The 22,876-nt window shown below is 34.1% G+C and overlaps 2 protein-coding genes and 1 long non-coding RNA gene across 4 annotated transcripts in view; 2 read left to right on the top strand and 1 right to left on the bottom strand.

Annotated features, from left to right (window-relative positions):
* LOC136025658 (uncharacterized) overlaps positions 1 to 4,419 on the top strand; it is an 18,309-nt gene extending 13,890 nt beyond the window's left edge. The window contains exon 3 of the long non-coding RNA XR_010617136.1: positions 3,731 to 4,419. This is a non-coding gene — a long non-coding RNA (uncharacterized LOC136025658). The remainder of the gene's footprint in view (positions 1 to 3,730) is intronic.
* LOC136026470 (protein MON2 homolog) overlaps positions 1 to 22,876 on the bottom strand; it is a 483,967-nt gene that overhangs the window by 91,395 nt on the left and 369,696 nt on the right. The gene's annotated exons all lie outside the window — the stretch shown is intronic.
* On the top strand, positions 5,906 to 20,733 carry LOC136026466 (protein MON2 homolog). The gene is made up of 6 exons (XM_065703062.1): positions 5,906 to 6,145; positions 10,525 to 10,650; positions 12,933 to 13,127; positions 15,010 to 15,259; positions 16,506 to 16,653; positions 20,478 to 20,733. Exons 2-6 carry the CDS (start codon positions 10,573 to 10,575, stop codon positions 20,716 to 20,718), a joined length of 912 nt encoding a protein of 303 aa, XP_065559134.1. The 5' UTR covers positions 5,906 to 6,145; positions 10,525 to 10,572; the 3' UTR covers positions 20,719 to 20,733.

Genomic DNA, 22,876 nt, shown 5'->3' with positions numbered 1-22,876 from the left:
CTTAGGTGCTTGTTTAAATGCAAAGCAGATCTTAATGATTGGTGCAAAGAGTGAATAAACTGAAAAAGAAAAACATTTGTAGATAGCTTCACCTACCTTGGTTGTAATATTAGTAAAAAGGATGGCAGCAGTGAAGATGTTAAAAGAAATTGGACAGTACCTGATTTTAGACATCTATTTTGTAAAAAAAAGAAAGAAATAAAAATAGATAAAATAAATAAAGTGATAGATATAATAAATAAATAAATATGGCAAAATTATGCAAAATTACTATATACAAATATACTATTATATTTGCACCAATTTTAATGATTGGTGCAAAGAGTGAACAAACTGAAAAAGAAAAATATTTGTAGGCTGAGGGGATTCTACGACCATCCCCACAAAAACATCGGAAAATATCTCGAGTTCGGAAATAATATTGAATTAGTGTTCTTTGCGTTAATGTGTAACAGCTTGGTGATTGGCATAATTTTCCTTTAGAGGAATTGAAGTGCTGACTTTTCCTTCTAGGTCAGCAAAGACTTTAATGGTAATAACATGGAACAAACTACATCTTATAGAGTTTCACTTTCTTCTTTTTTTCCTTTGATTATTATACAATTCTTTTCTTTCCTTTTTCTTCTTTGACTATTTAAATTCCTTAACTTTTTATTTGCACACCCATTTTCCTAACAATATACATGTATATTAACTTTTGTTGCTCAGTATTTTCTTTAGTATTGTTAGACTCCGCTGCGAATTCCCTAAGGCTTAGGCTTTTCTGTTTTTCATGATGGCAACCGGTAATTATCCATACTTTTAGGAAAACTTTCTAAAACTAAGAATATAAAGAAATTATGTTGGTTTGAAGTAAAAAAAAGCGCACACTCACAAAAGCTGTTTAAAGTTTTGCTGGATAAAATTTTGCAGACAAATGTTCCTTCTCCCCCTTAGTCCTGGCCCAACGATCTTGTGGAATTTTGTATGTGTGATGCTGTATTGTAAAACGCAGAAGTGCGCTTATGGCACATTACCGTAAAATAAAAACTTGGTAAGGAAAATCGGTAAAATATAGTGAAATTGGTAAAATAAGGAAGTTCCTTGGAAATACAGGGTAAAATTGGTGTTTCTGAGTTGTCCTGTGGCTACAAAACCAGTCGAGAATTTGTTTTTAAGAATCACTTAAAGCTTTTAGTAACTTTTTTTTTAATGATTGTGATTTTCCCGGGCTTAAAAAAGGCACCGCCCCTTCATCTAGAGTTCGTCAGTTTAGTTAACTGTCCAGTTTATCAATTTCGTTAATTTGTGCCTGGGGTAATACCTCAGTAATTGTGTCTGACAGTATCTGATTTTAGGCATCTATTTTGTAAAAAAAAAAAAAAAAAAAAAAAAAAAAAAAAAAAAAAAAAAAAAAAAAAAAAAAAAAAAAAAAATAGATAAAATAAATAAAGTAAATTTAGTATAATATGGGAGTAAAATCATATTAGTTATTTATTTCTACATTTAAACCTAAGAAATGTTATCCTAACAGCCTTGCATATTTTAAATAGCCATATTCTGCCGTATTCATTATATCATAAACATGTTAATTTTCATTTTATTTATAAAAGTTTCGAATACAAATAAAAAAGAGGTTTGTAACACTTTGATGATTTTGATTAACTAAGTCGTGGATTCTAATAGCGGAACTTCGGTAACTTTCACACTCATCAGGACTGTCTTCAACAGGATTGGCTTGCGAATCTAGCTCCTCTCCTTCAGACTTGAATTCAGGTGGCCATGCCTGTTCTGAAGCCCCCTCCCCCCAAACAAAAGTCCTGGATACGGCCGTGAGGATTATATCTCAATTTTTACCTCCACTCTCCCTTTGTATCTCTCTTAGAGGTAATTCTGTATTTATATGAAGATTATTTCAAAACAACTGCTAAAATACAAGAGCAGTTAAACTAGAAAAAGATTTTTTTTTGGCACTGTTGTCAGTAACAAATCATTCTTTAGCAATTCGTTGAAAAGCATGCAAAATATTAGAAAAGGACACTGAAATTTTCGATTTCCAGTTAACTGAGCCCCCCTCCAAAGCTTATTTGACTTATTCAATTATTTATACTTCATAAAAATTCAATTAACAGACATTAATACATTGAACCTTATGGATCTTCACTATTGGTAAAGCAATCGATTGTCCCTGACAAACAGGAGAGTAGAAATTTCAATTTCCCTTCTAATGAAAATCGGGGGAAAGGAAACATTTTGTGGGGTATTTTCCCGGGAGGGGGGGGGGGAAGCGCCAGCTCCCATGATAAAAGACGGCATGAATATAAGATTTCTCTTAGATGTAAAATGTAAAATAAAAATACGGATTTTGATCCTACTTTGCCCTCAACATTGTTGAGAGATCATACAGTTTATTTTTGATGAGGCAACTTTGATATTTAAACCAAATAGCTTCCCACATACGGAGGAAATTTAGGAGGAGAATTGAAAAAAAATGCATGAATATATAACTTGCTTTAAATAGAGATACTGAAGATATTCCTATAAACCCAACACTTCTAATGAAAATTAGGTCAGTAGACAAGCTAATTCAATCACTAAACGGATAATTCTTGCCTAATCTGATTGGTGAAAAGCCTTTCATTTATTCCGGCTTGTTTTTTGGTTTGTTTGGTTAAGCGTATCACCTGCATAGTTAAGAGTTAATTAAAAAGGTTATTTTTTCCTCTTTTTTGAGCACTGAAGACAGCTAGGCGAAAGTCCGTGACGATATATCCGCCTCTTATCATTTTCGCTTCTTTTTTGTCCGCTGGCTGACATTATCCTCATTTTTCTCGGCCAGTTAGCTTTATTATACTTTGTTTGTTTGTCATAACTTAATCCTGCTCGTAGCCCTTTCTGTCTTTAATACTTCACACTGGAGACAGCTAGGCGAAAGTTCGTTACGATATATTTGCCTTTATCATTTTCGCTTCTTTTTTGTCGGCTGGCTGACATTATCCTCATTTTTCTCGGCCAGTTAGCTTTATTATTTTTTTGTTTGTTTGTCATAACTCAATCCTGCTCGTAGCCCTTTCTGTCTTTAATACTTCACACTGGAGACAGCTAGGCGAAAGTTCATTACGATATATTTGCCTTTATCATTTTCGCTTCTTTTTTGTCGGCTGGCTGACATTATCCTCATTTTTCTCGGCCAGTTAGCTTTATTTATTTTTTTTTTGTCGTTACTCAATCCTGCTCGTAGACCTTTCTGTCTTTAATACTTCACACTGGAGACAGCTAGGCGAAAATCCGTTACGATATATCTGCCTTTATCATTTTCGCTTCTTTTTGTGGGCTGGCTGACATTATCTTCATTTTTCTCGGCTATTTAGTTTTATTATTTTTTTTTCTTGTTTGTCATAGGTCAATCCTGCTTGCAGCTCTTTCTGTCTTTAACGCTTAACACTGAAAACAGCTGGGGGAAAGTCCGTGACGGAATATCTGCCTCTATAATTTTTTTGTCATTTTTATCATTTTTTTTTATTGTTTGTCCCTCTATCATTTTCACTTCTTTTTTGTTCTTTATTGTCTGTATCATTTTCGCTTCTTTGTGTCCGCTGGCTGACATTACCCTCATTTTTTCCATGACCAATTTTACCAGTTACAACACTAGTTTCATATGGCTTTAGCTTCATTTTTGAGTAAAAATTTTAGTTTTGTTGCATTTTTTTTAAATGTAGGGATTAAATACTGTAAATTAATTATGTTTTAGTTATGTCTTAGTGCCATCCAGAAACTTATCGTCAACGGGTTATTAGATGAGAAAAACACTAAACATTTGAGTGATACATTATGGATGTTAACAGAAGGGACAATCGAAGAAGTTCGTGTTCTACAAACAGTTACACTCTTGCTAACAACAAGTGACATTGCCCGTGGTATCACACTATCAAAAGTAAGCATTTTTTTTTTCAATCAATATTCCAAGTATGCGCTAGGAGCTTATTTTTTAGTATAATCCCACGCCCTGCTAGGCATAGAGGTGGACGCTTTTGCGAAGAGAGAAAATGGGGCTCTCTCAATGTCCCCTCTCTCCCCCCAAATACATAATTTGTCAAGACTTTACCCACGTTTCTTATATATTTTCATAAACTTTGCTAGATTTTGAGTTTCCTGAAACTCACCCATCCTCAAATATTAACCCATTTCTGAAACAAATAACTGCGTCCAGCCTGAATTAAATGAAAAAAAGCTTTTTTTAACTTAAATTAAGAAGAAAAATCAAAACGCAAAATGAACAGATATTATTCTTTACGAAGGGGTTGCCCTCCTCCTCAATACCTTGCTTTTTTTACTAAAGTTTTTAACATTTAAAAAAAAGCTTCATGTTCTAATTACACGGCCCTTGTGTTTATGTGGCCATTCTTAAAAAATAGAACAAACAGTTAAACTTTAGCGTAAAGACCAAGGCAGGGGGGGGGTAGTCCCTTCATTATACAGAATAATTCCTGTTCGTTTTAAGTTTTAAGGTTGCTCCTTACTTTCAATTAAAAAGCCTTTTTGTGTATTTAATTTTTGATAGTTTTTCAAATAATGCCCTTAAATCTAGCTCTCCATCCATGAAATATTCCCCTCAGTTCCATCCTCACTGAAGCTTTGAGTGAAATTGGGTGGAAGAGTAGCAGGTGTAGCTGTGTTAACCTCGAGTCCCAAAGTGTTGTGATGAGCTGTTAATTGCAGTAGGATTTCAAATTTTTACCCTAAGCAAGATTTCGATAAATAATACATTTCAGCCATGTTGTATAGTGCAGAAAATATAATTTAACAAAAAGTAGTTACTAAAACCCCCCTTTTCAGGGAAATTACAATGTACCATTTGAAAATATACAATGAAACGTTTGTTTCAATGGCGGAAATGTAAAAATTTCCATCTGTTACGTGATGAAGTAAAAAAAATGCATTTGTGAAATTAAAGGGACAAGCTCAATGGGCCTAGATGGACTTTCTTTGTAACTAATAAGAAAATACAACCAGCAATCATTGAGCCTCTTACGGTCCTTATAAATAGAAGCCTTGACGAAGGTATTATCATTTTTAAACAGAGGAATGGCCTAGTTTACAACAGCAAGATAAATACGGCAGACCACGCAGAAATTGAACGAGTTGACCACATTAAATATTTAGGTATAATAATTGATGAAAAGCTGGATTGGGCAATCCACATTAGGTTTCTTTGTATGAAACTGCCAAGAGCTGTTGGTATTCTCCATAGACTGAAATTTATTTTTCCCCATAAAATATTACTGATGCTATATTTTAGTCTATTCCACTCATATTTTTTTATGGAACAAGCATTTGGGATTCAAATTATAAGCCAGAATGGAAGCAAGTTCAAATTCAAACAAGCTTGAGCCTCTTCGGAGTGTGTTGGCATTTTTAATAAAACTTTAGATATTAAATGTGGCTCGACTTCGAGAAAAAAGATTGCCGAAACTTTACATAAAGTAAGCACAAATACTGCCCCTGAGTCGTTTATGTCGGCTTTTCGAAGAAATGATGAAATTCACCAACATGATACTCGACATGCATCGCAACTAGTTACAGAAACGAGACGTCTCACGTCATCGGGTTTTTCAATCAAGTTTACCGGACCGAAAATATGGAATGATTTGCCAAATACTTTGAGAAATGCCAATAGCCTAGAAGAGTTCAAAAGTAAGATTAAAAGCTTCTTATTTGAAAATATTGAATTAGATCCTAATTTCTTTTACCGATAGTTCTCTATGTTTTGTTTTATTAATTTATATTTGTCTTCTTTTCTTTTCCCTTCTTCTTCTTTTCACCCGTTACGGGCAGTGCTCTCTTAGGGTGTAGTTAGTTTACAGTGTGTGATTTGTTTTTTGTTAATAAACGAATTGAATTGAATTGTTTTCGTTTTCTGTGTCTCGTTATATGTTTCAACTTGCATTTCAATCGTGGAGACCAGACTGTCGCTAATACTGCGAGCGCCACAGTTCGTCAGTTAGTTTCTCTTGTTTTCGAACGAATTTTGTCGGAAGACAAGACTACGGACTGCAAAGAACCGAGAGAAGATGCCGAATCCAACTTAGAAGAATTGAAAGCATTAAAAGGAGTGTCACCGAAGAGTCTGCAGCCATTTGCTGGTGATGCATTTCTACTTTTTCAAGTAAGCTCCTCTTTTCCTTCTTCAAATGACCTATTTTACATTAAATGATTGGCAAGTGTCCACAACTTTTAGACAACCATTAATACGAAAACAAGTATGTGACATCACACATAGTGTATCTGAATTGTTTGTTGTACAAGGACAAGTCTGTTGGTTTCTGATACTCATAAGAGAGTATATATTTTTTTGTGTGTCCGGCATCCGAAAGGTGCTTTGGCTGGTATTTTACTTTTAAGTTGTATGATCCATCCTTATCTGTAATATGAAGGCCATATATAGAAGCATTTTAGTGCAAAGGCGGACATGGTGGAGTTCCCTGCTCCTCCTTTCATGCTCCTCCTTTCCCTCTCGTACTGACCTCTTAAATTGACATGTGGAATTTCGTTTGGGTAAAGATCATTCAGGGGTCAGTTAGAGAATGGTATGGTCTCAAGGTCTCAAATATTTGATTGTTAATTATCAATATTAATACGCCTGAACGCTAATGCATCGATCCATATCTCAATCATTCACATCACACATCAGTCCATTTGACACATTGATCTTAGGATTCGCACGTCAACAACGGACTAGAATGGTACAAGTTGAAAGTAACGTTCTTGTAATTATGTCACCTGAATACAATATTTGCATAGGCCTCAGTGTTTTAGTTTTTCTGCACGCTATGATCATCTGCTCTTTATAACGAGGACGGGGTATAATCAATATGGACTCAGTTTAAACATCTACAAAATATTAAATGATTAACGTCTTGTTATGTGTAAGATTAGTTCCTAAATGATTCCTGAATTATCATGATATGAAAGAAGTAAAAAAAAAATCATTATATATGGGAGGTTCAATAAGATTAGATCTGTTTTCAAACAGTTCGTGGTCAAACAGTTCGTGGTAACGAACTGTAGTAAGGAGCGACCCGGCTCAATAGTAATCAAAACTCTAAAAAATGGAATTTTGATACCAATAGCTACCTCAAAAGAATCACATTTTGATGCTGATTTCAAATATATAAGTTTCATCAAGTTTAGTCTATTTCTCAAGTTAGTCTATTTCCATTAAAAGTTATGAGCCTGAGAAAATTTGCCTTATTATAGAAAATAGGGGGAAACATCCCCTAAAAGTCATAGAATCGTAACAAAAATCACACCATCAGATTCAGCGTATCAGAGAACCCTATTGTAGAAGTTTCAAGCTCCTATCTACAAAAATGTGGAATTTTGTATTTTTTGCCAGAAGGCAAATCATGGATGCGTGTTTATTTGTTTGTCTTTTTTTTTTTTTAAGGGATGATTGTATCGATCCATTGGTCCTAGAATGTTGCGGGAGGGCTCATTCTAACGGAAATGAAAAGTTTTAGTGCCCTTTTAAGTGACCAGAAAATTGGAGGGCACCTAGGCCCCCTCCCACGCTAATTATTTTCCCAAAGTCAACGGATCAAAATTTTGAGATAGCCATTTTAGTCAGCGTAGTCGAAAAATCTTATAACTATGTCTTTGGGGACCACCTACTCCCCCACAGTCCCCTTGGGAGGCGCTACAAGTTACAAACTTTGACCAGTGCTTGCATATAGTAATGGTTATTGGGAAGTGTACAGACGTTTTCAGGGGGATTTTTGTTTGGGGGAGGGGTTGAGAAGAGGGGGATATGTTTGGGGAACTTTCCATCGAGGAATTTGTCATGGAGAAGAAAATTTCCATGAAGGGAGCGCAGGACTTTCTATCATTATTAAAAAAAAAAAACACAATGAAAAAAAAAAAAAAAAAAAAAAAATGCAATTTGGTTTTAATTATTCCTCTGCGGAGAGCCAAAATCAAAACATGCATTGATTCAAAACGTTCAGAAATTAAATAAAAAGAACAAGTTTTTTACTGAAAGTTAGGAGAAACATTAAAACTTAAAACGAACAGAAATTACTTCGTATATGAAAGGGGCTGCTTCTTCATCAACGTCTTGCTCTTTACGCTAAAGTTTTTTATTGTTTTAAAAAGTGGAATTGAGAGAAAGTGTTAAACTTTAACGTAAAGAGCGGGGCGTTGAGGAAGGACCAGCCCCTTTCATATACGAAGTAATTCGTTTTAAGTTTTAATTGCGCTCCTTACTTTCAGTAAAAAAAACCTGTTTTTTTTATTTAATTATTTCAAAAACAACTTTCACGAGCAATAATTGCCAAATTTACGCCTATTGTCAAATGAAAAATACAGTTTAAAAGATAAACTATTAATCTTTGTGACGCAAAGCAGACGCAAAAGATACAAAAATACACACACACAAAATTATGTCTCATCAAAAAAAAAAAAAAAAAAAAAAAAAAAAAAAAAAAAAAATCAAGTGACAAATAATTAGAAGAAAAATGAAAAACAAATGAAAAGAGATGATAAATGACGATTTATTTGCAAATGATTAACCACTAATGAAATATTGCGGCTTTTATTAAAATTCATTGGCTCAAATACTACAAACAAAAATTAGGGTGAAAAACGAGCAAATCTAGAGGAGAAAGAAAATTGGCAAAAAAGTGAAATATAAGTTTAAAAAAGAAAATTCATCAATCAGTTAAATTGAATAGGGTCTAGGGAGATGAGTTGGGCCCCAGGGACCTTCCTGGGGTCCTTTTCTCTAGATTATAAATCCTTGCATGATTCTGTTTTTGAAAATGTGTATCGTGTCCATCCTTCTGCAAAATGCATCTATAGGCGCCTATAAGAAAACGGCTATAACACGCATTTGTATACTGTGTGAGTAACGTATCTTCATTAGGCTGTCAATATGGGACTTAAATTAAATAATTTAAAATTTTTATTTAGCCAGCAATTCAGTTTAGACATATTAGGATAATTTAAAACTCAACTTTTGTAGTTCAATGAAAAGAAGAGAGAAACAGTTGTTTGTTTTGTTTGTTGGTTTTATAGCAGTAATAGAGAAATGAAACTGTAAGATGTGGTAGTTGAATCGATGGCACATTACCAAAAAGTTGAGAAATATTTGTACTCAGGAATGCAATCCCTCTATCGGATCAAAAAATAAATAAAATAAAATAAAATGAATTTTTTGTTTGGTTACTTATGTTTTTGTTTGTAGTTTGTGAAGAAGTAATAAATAACTGTAACATATTAAAATAAATATTTAAATATTTAATATTTAAATAAATAAAGTTTAAAAAATTTATAAACTTTATTTATTTAAATATTTATTTAAATAATTTAATTATTTAAATAAATATTTAAATAAATAAAATATTTAATATTAATTAATAACTAAATAAATAAAATATTTAAATAAATATTTATAACATATTTTAAATAAAAATTAATTTGATAATATTTAAATAAAAATTAATAACATATTTGAATAAATTAATAAAGTTTCAAACTTTGGGGGTAAATAAAATGATCTTGCATTACAAAAATTTCAGCATTCCGGTTTCTGTGTCAGTCATACTCCAAATTTGAGTTCAAGACTACCAAACAGTTCTACCAATAAAAACTATAATAACTAAATCACAAATGCCACCATATGTAGAATTTCAATTATAAAAAAAGAAGACGTTCCTGGGATAGGGATTGCATTGATAAATCATTGCCTGTTTTATACTTCTTTTCTACCATATAAAAAAATTTGAATTCCTGTTAAAAGGGATTAAAGGCCACCTTCCGTGAATGACTTCTGCTAGGAGACTGCTCTAAGTGCTGACTATTTCCTGGATGAAACTGTTATATTTTTTAGTTTTATTCCATAATTTTCTTGGGAATATTTTCATTTAACGAACAAGTTTGCAAAGAATTCCTCTTTTCACCTTCCCTATGCCAGGGGCCACACCAACAACTTCTTTGAAAAAGATTAATGCCAAAACTCTTATGAAAGAGTCGACTATTTGTTGGAAATAAATTTAAAATAAACAAATAATGAATTGGTCAAGCGAAAAAGTCATAAGGATCACAGCAAATGCACAAATATGCTTGCTAAGTATACGATTTTTAAACGTTTTCTGTTTCAAAAATTAATGAACTACTATAATTATCAATATATCGTGTTTTGTGTAGTATATTGAACATTTTTTGTAATACGAGAGTCTTCTGGGGAAAATACCAAAAATTTCCCGTGTTTGATATAATATACCGTACTGTCCTAACTCCTAGTAACCGATCTTATTTCGATTCTGACACAAATAAGAAATTGAGTCTGTTTTAAATTAGAAATCGTTCTCTTTGGGGTTACACTGTGTGTTTTGTTAATACTTATTCTTTCTTTATCCCTATGTTCATAGTTGACTTTCTAATAGCTCATGTTTTCTTGTAAATTTTATATTAAGTAGATAGTTAATGTGGTCTAAGAAGATTTGTACCGCTCTTGCTAAGAATGGTCCTAATCGCTGTCTTTTGCAGGATCTTATTTCCCTTGTAAACGGAGACCAACCGTCCTGGCTAGTAGGAATGAATGAAATGACTAGAACTTTTGGTCTAGAATTATTGGAAATGATCTTGTCTACATACCCAGCAGTTTTCTTCAGTGTAAGTAAGATTCTAAGAGTAATGAGTGGTTAAGTTTGAATCTATGAATACCCAGTATTTTGAATGGGGGAAAAGGAGGGAAGATATTTTACATGATAAAGGACTTTTAGTCGTTTTAGCCATTGAATAACTGAAAAGTGTAGCTAAAGGGGTGCGAACATCAAACTCAATAATTATCCTCCTTTGAGTACTGTCATCGCATTTTTGGTGTATGATTTTTGGTGCAAAGAAATAAGTCTCTATTACCCCTGCTGAGCTTTTAATTTTTGCGATTAAAAAAAAATCATTGTGATTACTTTTTTTTAAAGAAGGGAAATACCTTCTATGTTTAGAGGGGAGGTGGGAGCTTCTGTTTGGAGTACCAATGATCCCTGTCCTTTTCAGGCTTTAACCCAGAATCATGTTGACATAATGCCAACAGTTTTTCTCTGAATAAGCTCAGGCCAGGGTGACCAAAGACTGATGGACCATCTTTTTCTGTGACTTTAAATGTAGCACATATTCTCTATTGTTTCATAATTGGATTGCCTCTTGCGGAGAATCTCCTCAGTGATATATCGGTGATGAAGTAAATTTAAGTCCTTGTTTTCCCTGACGGAATGGCAGATGTCATCATTGAGAAGCTATGTGGTTCCATTTGCTACCTTATCTACGGCATGTCCTCATGAGGGTTTTCTTGGATTATCCTAGCTACTGATATAACTAGATACAGTCTTGCTTTGTACATCCCATTGATTTTTGAAAATCCTGGGCTATATTAGCAATATGGCTGGCAAGGAGTGTCACGGAAAAGCAGGGGTGAATGCCTTCTTTGTTCAAATAACGATTCAACAGGGATTAATCCTTTTATTAGACAGTGAAAACAATGACAATCTGGAAAAATGTATGCATTTACCTTTTTTTCAAAAGCTTTCTTGGACTGTGCCTCCCCTTTTCTGGTCAGAACATAGAGAGGCTCAGATACAGATACAGAGGCTCACATTTCGGTCTATTTATCTGAAGAGGGACACGCTAAGAACCTAGTGCTTAGAAAATATCTTCATTTCGCCCTGCCAAATGAGTCAACTCCTGTTAAGCGCATACAACTGCAGTCTTGGCAATTCGGTATTCCTTGCGTTCTGTGATTTGTATCGAAAAGTTGCAGTGAAAGTTAAAATTAGTTTATCGAGTGGGGTAAAATATCCCTCTACTATTATCTCAGTTCGACAAGGGATTCGTCAAGGAGCTATTTCTTTGCCACCTCTTTCCAATTATAGTGCAGTTAAGGCTCATCACGTGGTTAAACCGAGCTTTCTGTATCTTGGTCAAGATCTTTATTTATTGATTATTGTTTTTTTCCCATTTTAAAGAGTTTTTTGGCGTTGAAAAGCTCATATGAGAAAATAGGTATCTCTTTCAACGAGACTAAAACAGAGTTTATTGTCTTCAATCGTAAAGGAAGTGTGCCTGCCCTAGAAGTAAAACTTTATGGCAAGATCATTCCATTTGAAATTATGTTCCCAGTACCGTTTCCCGTTTAAAGACTCTGTTCGTTACTTCAATAGAAGGTACAAAAGTGGGTCACAACCTGGAAGTGGAACCAGGTTGAAGTACAGCGAAACTTCAAATATTGTTAATCCATTGAATATATGCATTGAAAATAGCGTTGATGTATTGAATATAGGCAGAAACTAAGGTATTGGTTTATTTGTGGCTTTGTCGGTCAACCCTCTCATATATTCTTAAAAATGTATAATTACATTAAACAAATTATTTTATATCATATAACAATTTACTTATGCAATTTTTTTATTAATGCAGTACCTTGTGTGTTTTTTTTTATTTTGCAATCAATTGCCTTGATTGCAAAATAATTAACTACATTAATGACGTTAATTATATATATAGTTAATTAGTTATATTAATTATATAATAATTGATAAAATTAATTATCAGTAATATTAATAATCTAATAAATAATATAATTGTATTGTTTAATCTGATAATTCAACATTATGATCATATTTTTATAATTTATAATAATTATGTTTTGGCACCTGTGTCAGTTTTGCCCCTATTGGTGCTGTATCCTTTACAGGTGTCATCGCTGGATCCAATGTAAAAAAAAGTAAGCTGCATTGAAAAGAAAAAAAGAGAAAGGAAAAGTAGTAATGGATGTACTGAAAAATACAAGGAAAAAGCAACAAAAACGTCGTGTAGAGGTTTTAAAGGGAGGTGGTTGGAAATATATATATGTATTTTACCCTATAACTTAGGTTTACAATACATTATATCTTTTTTAGCACCCAGAGTTTGTGTTTCTACTTAAAGAGCGTGTTTGTGCGTTAGTAATCAAGCTTTTTTCGCCGAATGTTAAACATCAATCCAGAAGTAGTCCTGCTCAGCAAGCTGCCTCTCAAGATAAGCCCTACTACCCTGTTAGCCTACGGCTTTTAAGACTCGTCACTGTTCTTGTTCAGAAGTACTACAAAATATTGGTAAGTCGTAAGTTATTGTTAATTAGGATAATTAAATTGAAAAACAAGAAATTTCAAAGAAAAGTAAAGTGTTATAGTGTATGAAAACGACTTATTTCTACGGTTAGAAAAAAAAAGCTACATTGAGTGGAACTTGAGACGAATTGAAATTGCATTGATTGAAGTGAGGAATTAAGGAATAAATCAAATCAATGAATTGATTGAATAAAGGAAGCCTTAAGTGAACAGAAATGAAAATAAATAATAAAGTCAGATTTAAAACGAACAAAACTATTTCTAATAAGAGCTGGGCTACCCCTTCACATCCCCTAAAAACTAGCTTGTCATTTCTGCATTAAAGAAGTAAACAGATTGGTTCGAAAATTGTCAAGTGGTGTTTTAATAAATCTATTTAGTTACGAATTTCCTATACATGAATTTATTCTAAGAATTAGTTTTCCCTTGAATCTTGATTAGTTTAACTATTTTAATTGAGAGGTTTTCTTTTTTTTACAGATTTTTTAATTATTTTAACTATTGTAATAAAACTTGTGCACTTCAAAGCCTCTATTGCCTATATTGAGGCTGAAATGAGGCTCATGGCCTAGAATGATTGATGAAATGAAAGTTTGACAGACTTTTGTTCATTTTAGATTTCCTTTCTTTTTTACTACTAATTATTGCTTTTTTTAGGTTTTATTATCACCCTTTCCTCTTCTTTAACAACCTTTTTGTGTTTAATTTCGCTATTTTGAGTTAAAACATTTCTATTATGTATTAATTGTAGGAAGAGTTGTAATATCTCTTTTTGGAACCTTTTTAGACTAAAAACAAAAAAGTGGGTTTGCAGTTTAAATGTGCAAAAACTACTTGACGTTTTTTTTATCTGGATTACACCATTGACCCTGCATTGACAGCCAGCAAGCCTAGAAAGTCTCAACTACCAAATTTGTTGGAAACCAAACACCATGTGTAATAGTCTTCTTTTTAGTAAGGTAAGGTAATGGTAAAGGATACGGCATTAGACTTTACAGTCCGTACCGGCGGTGCTGATCTCCGTTTCTTGGCCCTTCAGCCAGGAAGTGCAATGGGGGGTTGGGGGCCAGCCATCCTGTGCTTTCGCACACCCTTCCTGTTTACCTTCCCCAGATTTCTTCAGGTACCCATTTAGAGCTGGGTCGACTCTGGCTAAGCTTACAGAGTCACGCCACTGACCCCCGTCCCAAACTGAAGAATTGGGTACACCGGGATTCGAACCCGCGTCCTCACAGATAATAATACTCATACTTGTGTTTGCTTTGAAAACACCTAGTTTAGTTTTCATGAAAAATGTACGAAATTCTATTGTAGCAAGTAGAAAAATACTCGGGATTTTTTTCTTTTGTTTATTTTATTTTTTGTATGTTCACTTGTATTTCTGGGCATGGAAATGTTTCTGCGTATATTTAAGCATGGAAGTAGTCAAATTGGCTGTTCAAATATTTTTCAATATTTAGCGGCTATTTCATTCCATGGAACTTGTTCTTTTGACCAGGAATTTGCATATAAACTTGCTAAGTTAAGGGTCAGTCAAGTATTTTGACAGATAAATCCTGACAAACTTAAAAATTAAAGTAAGTCGACTTTGCTTCTGAACAGTTCATACCGTCTCATAAATTCAGTTTGTTCTAGACCGTCACCTTTTTATGAATTATAACAATATTTTTCCCAATTCTCTGGTTTTTCAGATTGAAAATGGACTTTAATCGTAAAGAAGACGCTTCCAGTAACAGATAAATATGTTTTCTTTTAAATTTGACACGTTTTCACGAAACACGTTAATCTTCCGTGTACATCAATCAACATACAGATCAGAGAGCCGTGAGTTTAAGTGATTAAAAATAATGGTAAGTTTTGATTGCAGGTTACCGAATGTGAGATCTTTCTATCACTTCTTGTCAAATTTTTGGATCCAGATAGAGCTGTCTGGCAACGCTGTCTTGCCTTGGAAGCACTACATAAGCTCCTGGCTCAGCCTAATTTACTGAAGTCAATTGTTGTCAGCTATGATCTGAAGCCCCATGCTAGCCCAATATTACAAGACACTGTTAATGCACTCTCTGCATTTATACAGTCAGTTTTCGTTCTGCCACAAGTGGTCTCTGGAACAACAGGTGATTTTTTCAGTATTATTCAAAAAATAACAGCTTTAATTAGTGCTTATTTTTGAAAGCGAAAAGTTAAATGGAAAATTTATCACAAGAAGGCATGTCCTGTGATATTTTAAATCCTGGTCTGAGGTAGCATAATGGATTGATTCTCCCCTAATTAATTAATCCCTTAATCCCTATTGATTAATCCCTAATTTCGATCTTATTTTTCACAAAAATGGGCTTGTATTTTGTCAATTTCACTGTGTAATCTTTACCTTTCTTCCCTCATCTAAATGGGTAGGAATGTGACTGACAATCCACCATAAAACAACAGAAGTGAGGAAAAAGCAATCTTACTGATATTCTAGTATAGCGGATTTTTTCGTCTCGTAAAGCTGATGAGTAATATTGTTAAGGTACTATTTCTGAAGATCTTTCAGATTTCATAAGTAGGGATCGAGCTGAGGTTTCAGGTTGAGAATGCCTTTTCAGGCCCTTATTTGGGTAGTAGGTCATTTCTTGAAAGATGCACTCACCAAGCGTTCGCAAATTTCGGTAGTTCATGAAAATTTAGTTACTGCAGCGGAAGAGACGGAATTAGGAATTTGAAAAAATCTAGATATGTTGCTATTTGGTGCTGTAGGCTCATTCTTGAAAGATACATTCACGTAGCTCAATAACTTTCCAAGATCCTGAAATATCTCTGGACTAGAATTTTAGTGTGATTTTAGAAGGATATCTTGTGATATTGCAAAAAAAGAGAAAAAAGTTATGTTACCTGAATTCTTTTGCCTCTTTTGTTCTTACCCAATGAAAATTTGGCTCCTTTCGTGTATGCAAATCACACAAATTTAAATATTAAGATTTGAGAGGGCGAGGAGTGAGGGAGAAAGAGAAAGACTGCGAGAGAGAAAGTGACTGTGAAAGAGAGAGAGCAAGAGACTGTGAAGGAAAAGGAAAGGGATTTTGAGTGAGAGAGAGAAACTGCGAAAGAGAGATAAAGAGAGAGGAGGGACTGAGGGAGAGAGATAAAATGGTGGTGAGGTGTCGATTAGAACAGAAGAACCAGAAAAATCAATATTTAAATTGTGGTAAGAAGGTTGTGTCCTGCTCATCCTTATGAAAATGTTCACCCTTATGAAAAGATGAATGATTTATGAAATCATCCTTATGATTTAAAAAGAAGGTTTATGAAATCATCCTTATGAAAATGTTAATTTCATCAAACTTGCTCGATTATTTGATTGAATTTTTTATTTTATTGTAGCTACTGTAGCAGCTGGTGGCTCGGCCCAAAATCCTCAAGTGTCTTCCAATGCTACTGCTGGAACTGTTGGTCTCTCTGGCTTTTATTATAGAGGGGTCTGGATCCCTTTACTCACAAATTTGTTAACTGAACCACAGCGGAATACATTGTAAGTAAGAAAAAACTCAATATTTTATAACTATTCTTTTAGTGAGGAAGAAGAATATTTTACTCTCAAGTATGACTATGCTTTGCTGATTAGGCATTTGAAAAAAAAAAAAAAAAAAAAAAAAAAAAAACAGGCAGTTGGAGAGTTGGATATTTTATCACGCTACTCTTGAATTCTCCTTCTTGAGTTGATCTATAGCGTAAAGAGTGGAGGATTAAGTGAGCGGTATGTCCCTTCTTATGCAGGATATTTAGTGTTCTTTTTTATTATCTGTGTTCCCTTTTATTTCTAACTGGAAATACTGTTTTTATATCTTTATTTTCTCTTTGTTTAATGCTATATTTAGGACTTTCCAATAGTTCGTGGTAACGAACTGTAAGTAGGGACCGGTTCAATAGCAACTGAAAATCTAAAAAAATACAGAATTTTGCAAACAATTGATGCATATAAAAAATAGATTTTTAAAGCTGATTATAAATATATAAAATTCATTAAGTTTAATGTCACCTATTAGAACCTTGAGTCTGAGAGAATTCGAAAGATTTTCTAAAAAGAAAAGTAAAAAACGATCTAGAGGAAATTCGCACCATCAGATTCAGCCCGACGACCTTCAAGCTCCTAAACTTAAAAAAAAAAATGCGAATTTGTATTTTTTGCAAGAAGAAAGATCACGGATGTTGCTGGTTATTGTTTTTGTTTCTTTCTACTGCTACTGCTACTACTAAAAGCTCACCGCAGTACCAAGCCAATTGACGTCAACACAGCTACGCTCGTTCCTCCTCCATCTCAATCTATTCAAAGCCTCCCTCTTTACACCTTCTCAGGAAGTTCTTATTTCCTTTAAGTCTTTCTTTATGACATCCTCCCATCCCAGATGAGGACGTCCTATTTTAGCCCTAGACGATTGGCGGAAAAGGACAATATTCGGCAGTCTGTCTTCCTTCATCCACGGAATGTGCCTTTTTCCTCTCAACCTTACTTTCGCTATAACCCTAGAAAGCGGGATTGAACCACATTTTTCGTACAACCTATTGTTTGAAATACAGTCAGTCAGCCGGGTGCCCAGAACAATCCGTAGGCAATTTTTCTGGGAAACATCGAGCAAATCTTAATCAGCTTTTCGGAGCGCCCGTTCTAATCTTGATCTGATGACTTATCTTCTTATTCTTTCAAACTTTTTTTTTTTTACTTTGAAAAAAAAAACACTGAACCTTGACTATTCTACTTTTAATGTTTTCACTGCTCCCAGCGTCTTTACTAATAATACTACCAAGGTAAGTGAAGCTACCCACCTGATCAATCTTTTTGTTATCCAAAGTCACCTTTTCATCTTCACTTGTTCCTAGCCTTAGTGACTTGGTCTTCTTAACATTAATTTTGAAACCTATTCTAGCACCCTGAACTCGTGAAACCTCTAAAAGTTCATTCATTTTGCTCAAAATTTCTTCTAGGATGCTTAAATCGTCACCATAGTCTAGGTCCAGGAGAGTTTTTCGTCCCCATTTGATTCCATGGTCTTCCATTGTCTTCCCTGTGCTCCTTTAGACAAAGTCCATCAAAATAATCCATATTAAGGGGAATAGAACACAATCCTGCTTAACTCCTGATTTAATGCAAAACCAGTTCTAACCTCATTTCCTACCTTAACCGCAGCGCTGTTATTCTCGGACATAGCACTAATCATTTTAATGTATTTGTCTGGTATACCATACAAGGATAAGATCTTTGCTAAAGCTCTTCTATCAACAAAATTGAAAGCTTGCTGATAATTTATAAAACATAGGACCAAAGTTGTTTGAAAGCTCAGGCACTTCTCAGTTATTAACCTAATAGGGAAAATTTGGTCGACACATCCTCTACCTTTTCTAAAACCGCAATGTTCTACGTCCGTCCAGTTCTGGAATATGCAAGCCCACTATGGGGGCCTGCAGCACTGCGAACTGTATACCTCATCCAGGAACTTATATACCTCGTCAACTATCTTATGGTGAAGCGCTTGTTAAACTCGACCTCCCCACGTTGGCCCAAAGATACGACCAGACTATCCTCAGGTTTGGGAAGTTTCTTCTCTCTAAACCCCAACATCGAGACATCTTACCGCCTACTGCACCGCCCAACAACCGTACGCGTCACCAAAATAAACTGGTTCCAGTAGCTTCACGCACAAACCGCCACGCAAATTCGTTTGTACCTTTTTTTTACGGATTTACTAAACAAAGCCGAGTGATATTTTCTTTTTTTTTTGTGTTAATTTGTTATTTAGCATAGTGAAGCAACGCAAATTAGCTGTTAGCTACGATGTTTTTTAAATACTCCCCCCCCTCTCTCTCTCTCTCTCTCTCTCTCTCTCTCTCTCTCTCTCTCTTTCTTGTGTTAAAACTTTGTCTACAGCATCTCTCAGTCTAAAAAGTATCATATTACTAAGAAATTTGCTACCTAATGAGACCAAACTAATGCCTCGATAATTACCACAATTACTCTTATCACCTTTCTTACACAGTGTTTTAATTAAGGTTTTTCTAAAATCGTTAGGTACTTCCCCTTTTTCAAAAATCGTGTCCAAATTTTCAATAACTTATTTGCAAACTAAGAACCACCATAAATAAGAAACTCATTTACCACACTATCAGCACCTGTGGTCTAATTATTTCTTAATCTCTTTAGTAGTGTCGCTAACAGGAATGATTTTGTCAAACTACGGTTGGGATCCATGAACATCGGGAGGGGTTCGTCTTAACAGAAATTAAAAGTTCTAGTTCTGCTTTTTAATTGGCAAAAAAAGATTGGATTAGAGGAAGATGTGGTTTTTCAAAAAGCTGCATCATTTGATATTAATTACATACCATTATCTATATAACGTAATAAATTTTGTCGACTTCATATTCTATGATAGTCAATCGAAACGGGTTGTCCCCTCCTCATTGCCTCGCTCTTTACGCTAAAGTTTTTTATTGTTCTAAAAAGTAGAGTTGTGAGGAAGAGTCAAACTTTAGCGTAAAGAGCGGGGCGTTGAAAAGGGGACAACCCCTTTCATATATGGAATAATTTCTGTTCGTTTTAAGTTTTAATGTTGTTCCTTACTGTCAATTGAAATAACTCATTCTTTTTTATTTAATATATATTTAGGAATGGTACACCATTGGGGCCCAGTATTTCCTTTGAAACTGGATGTCATGTCAATACCCTGTCGATAGTTCTAAGTCGTTTGATTATCTCATCATGTTTGCTCGATAACATTTTGGCCATGGTTGAACCAAAACTTACCGACAAACTAAAGTTTGCGGGACATTTTGTTGACGTATTGTCTCTTTTGTTACTTAAACGGTACACAAGGGTGTTTCCTTCGAATGAACGCTCTTCCGATAATCTGCGTTCACTAGCTTGATGTTGTCACCCAGGGAAAAAAAAAGAAAAGAAAAGGAAGAAAATCACCAAAAACTCCGACCTTCTTTCTATGGAAAAATACAAAGTTTTGCTTTTTTTTTACAAATGGAAAATTGAAACATCTATTTAGGACTATCAAAGGTGTTGAATTTTGCAATAAAATTTCTATGAAAATTTTCGAAGGTTCATTTACCCTTTTCAGATTGCCCCGATTTTCAAAGGTGTATTTACCCTTTTCTGAATTTCCAAAATTACTCTTAATCTACTAAGTTTTGATGGGCAGGTTTGAAGTTTACGAGTCTAAACAATTAGAATTCCTGAAAAAGCGCATCCTCTAAAATGTTTTTTTTTTTTTGATGGGGAGGGAATAATTGTTTTTTTGTCTTGATTTTGTTTTTTAAAAACATGCACTTTTTTATTTATTTCTATTTTTTTTGCAGTCTGGATGGCCTGGACAAGTCTGAACCCCCCGGAATACCAGACTGCTATGGAATATCTGTAGCATATGCTTGTTTGCTTTCCGTGTTAAAATCAATCACTGTATTAATAGAAGAAGAAACTGAAGGAGATGGGGACATTACTTCTATGGACAAAGAGGAAAGAAAGCTAAAAGTGCAGCTGATAAATTCCAGTTGGTGTGGGCTGCTTAATGCAATTAGTATGCTGTTAGAAGCAAGGTAAATCTTCAATTCAGCCTTGAAAGTGTAAAAATGTAATTGAACGCCATACTGTTTTTACTCTTTTTTGTGGTGGAAATACCATGTAGTCAATCAATACTGTTCCTAAAATCAGGATCGATTTTTTTTACCCTGATCCTAGAACAGATGTGGCAGGTCAAGACGTGATTGGTGGTTATACGACTATTATTAACGATCGATTGTTTTTTCCTTCTCCTTTTTAAATAAAGGTACATTTTTTAGTCATCAAAAGTATATCAAAAGAAATGTTGGCATTAGAATTTCTAGTTTTCAAGCGTTTCTGCTAATTAGAAAAAGAAATACAATGCTTCCTAGAAAAGCCAAAAAAAGCTGAATGAATTTTGAACCAACCAATTAAACCGCTCTATAAGACAGGTGATATGTGGTAATTATTGAGGGATTAGCTTGGTTTCTCTAGGAAGCAAATTACTTAGTATGACGATACTTTTATAGACTTAGAGAGGCTGTAGATAAGGATTTAAGAGAAGACAGTTGCTGTTTTGGGGAGGCTAGAGGATGTGTTGACAAAATTTTCACTCTTAGATTAATAATTGAGAAGTGCCTGAGTCATCAAACCTCTTTAGTCCTCTCTTTTATAGATTATGTTCAAGCCTTTGATTCAGCTGAAAGAGCTTTAGAGAAGTTCCTATCTATGTATGTTATATCAGATAAATGCATTAAAGTGATTAGTGCAATTTTTGGACGTCAACAAGTCAAAGTTCGTTCTTATCGATACTATAGCTCAGAAGATTACAAAAAAATGTCTGCAATCCCTCTAAGAGGGCAGTAAAAAAATTACTTGCTTTTTGACCTGAAATGGACTGTGCCTCGTGGCTCTGACAATAGTTTTTCTTTTATTTTTTATTGAACAAGTGTAATCCACTCCAAGTGTAATCCCTTGTTTCTAGAAATTATAATTTCTTGTATAATTTACAACACTCAATGGGGCAGGGCAAATCAATTTGTAGAATAGATCGCGAAAATAGTGTTTTATAGTCTCAGAGTTAGAGATTCGGAATTATTTTGTGTACATGTTGAGGTCGACCTCCAGTTACCTCTCATTAGGCAGATGTGACTTTGTAGTAATTATCTTTGGTAGATCTTTGATACTTATGAAATCTCGAGTTCTATAAGGCAAATAAGGCCCCCTTTTTTCTGTATCCTAAGTGTGTATTAACGCTTTTTGTCGATTTTGCAGATTTTTTTTTATCTAGAAAGCTATTTGATCACTTGACAAGACGATTGAATGAATTAAGTATTTGAATTCTAAAAAAGGCACTCTCGAGCAAGTACAAAAATAAGAAATGTTATTGCAAGGACGGAGCTAACAATGGGGGTCTCTTGATTTAGTTTATTTTTTATTCTTTCGGGCTTTCTTGTGGAAAGTCTAAAAGTAATTCCAATGTAGTGATTTATTCTGTAGATCAGAATAATAAAATAATGTGTTTTTCTTTTAATTAAAAATGCATTAGCAGACCTTTTAACCCCAGAATACTTATGTTTCAGCCAAATATGTATGCAAGACTTCTTTTTATGAACGAGGGGTGGGGGGTAATTGGAAAAGTACAAAAATAATGTTAGTGTAAGACAAATTCTAGAGAATTGTGAAAAGATATGATTTCTTGGGAAAGTATTTCTAAACCCTCTACTAAGTACGTCTGGTGTTAATTAAATAATGACGATACAAGAAAATCAAGAATATTAGGTTGATAGAATCATCTCTTTTTTTTACATCGTAAACCCTGCGATCGATAACCATACATTAAGAACGATAGAAATAAAACCAAACTTAAATGAACTTTTCCATGTCGGTAAAATGACGGTAGATAAATAATACAGTAAATGCACATTCTTAAGATCAATCGCACCATAGGGCAAATACACAAAAAGCAAGTAAATTTACTTTAAGACAAGTACGGCCGTTTCAGAGGGGTTGAGGTCATTTGTTTGTAATCTTCCTAGCTGTATCAACGATAAGAAGGAATTTTAGGTTGCTGACACTTGCCCTTTCCACAAAGGACAAATTGCTTCTTCTCTTCTATACTTAAAACCTTAAACTTAGGACTAGTGGAACCAGTAGAACCAGGCTTTTTCTGCCTCACCTGGAATCAGAAATACAGATATTTTGTGGGAATATGTTA

The sequence above is a fragment of the Artemia franciscana genome, chromosome 4 (genome assembly GCF_032884065.1).
Source record: "Artemia franciscana chromosome 4, ASM3288406v1, whole genome shotgun sequence".
NCBI lineage: Eukaryota > Metazoa > Arthropoda > Branchiopoda > Anostraca > Artemiidae > Artemia > Artemia franciscana.
The sequence above is the reverse complement of the archived record's forward strand: the minus strand, read 5'-3'. Positions and strand labels throughout refer to the sequence as shown.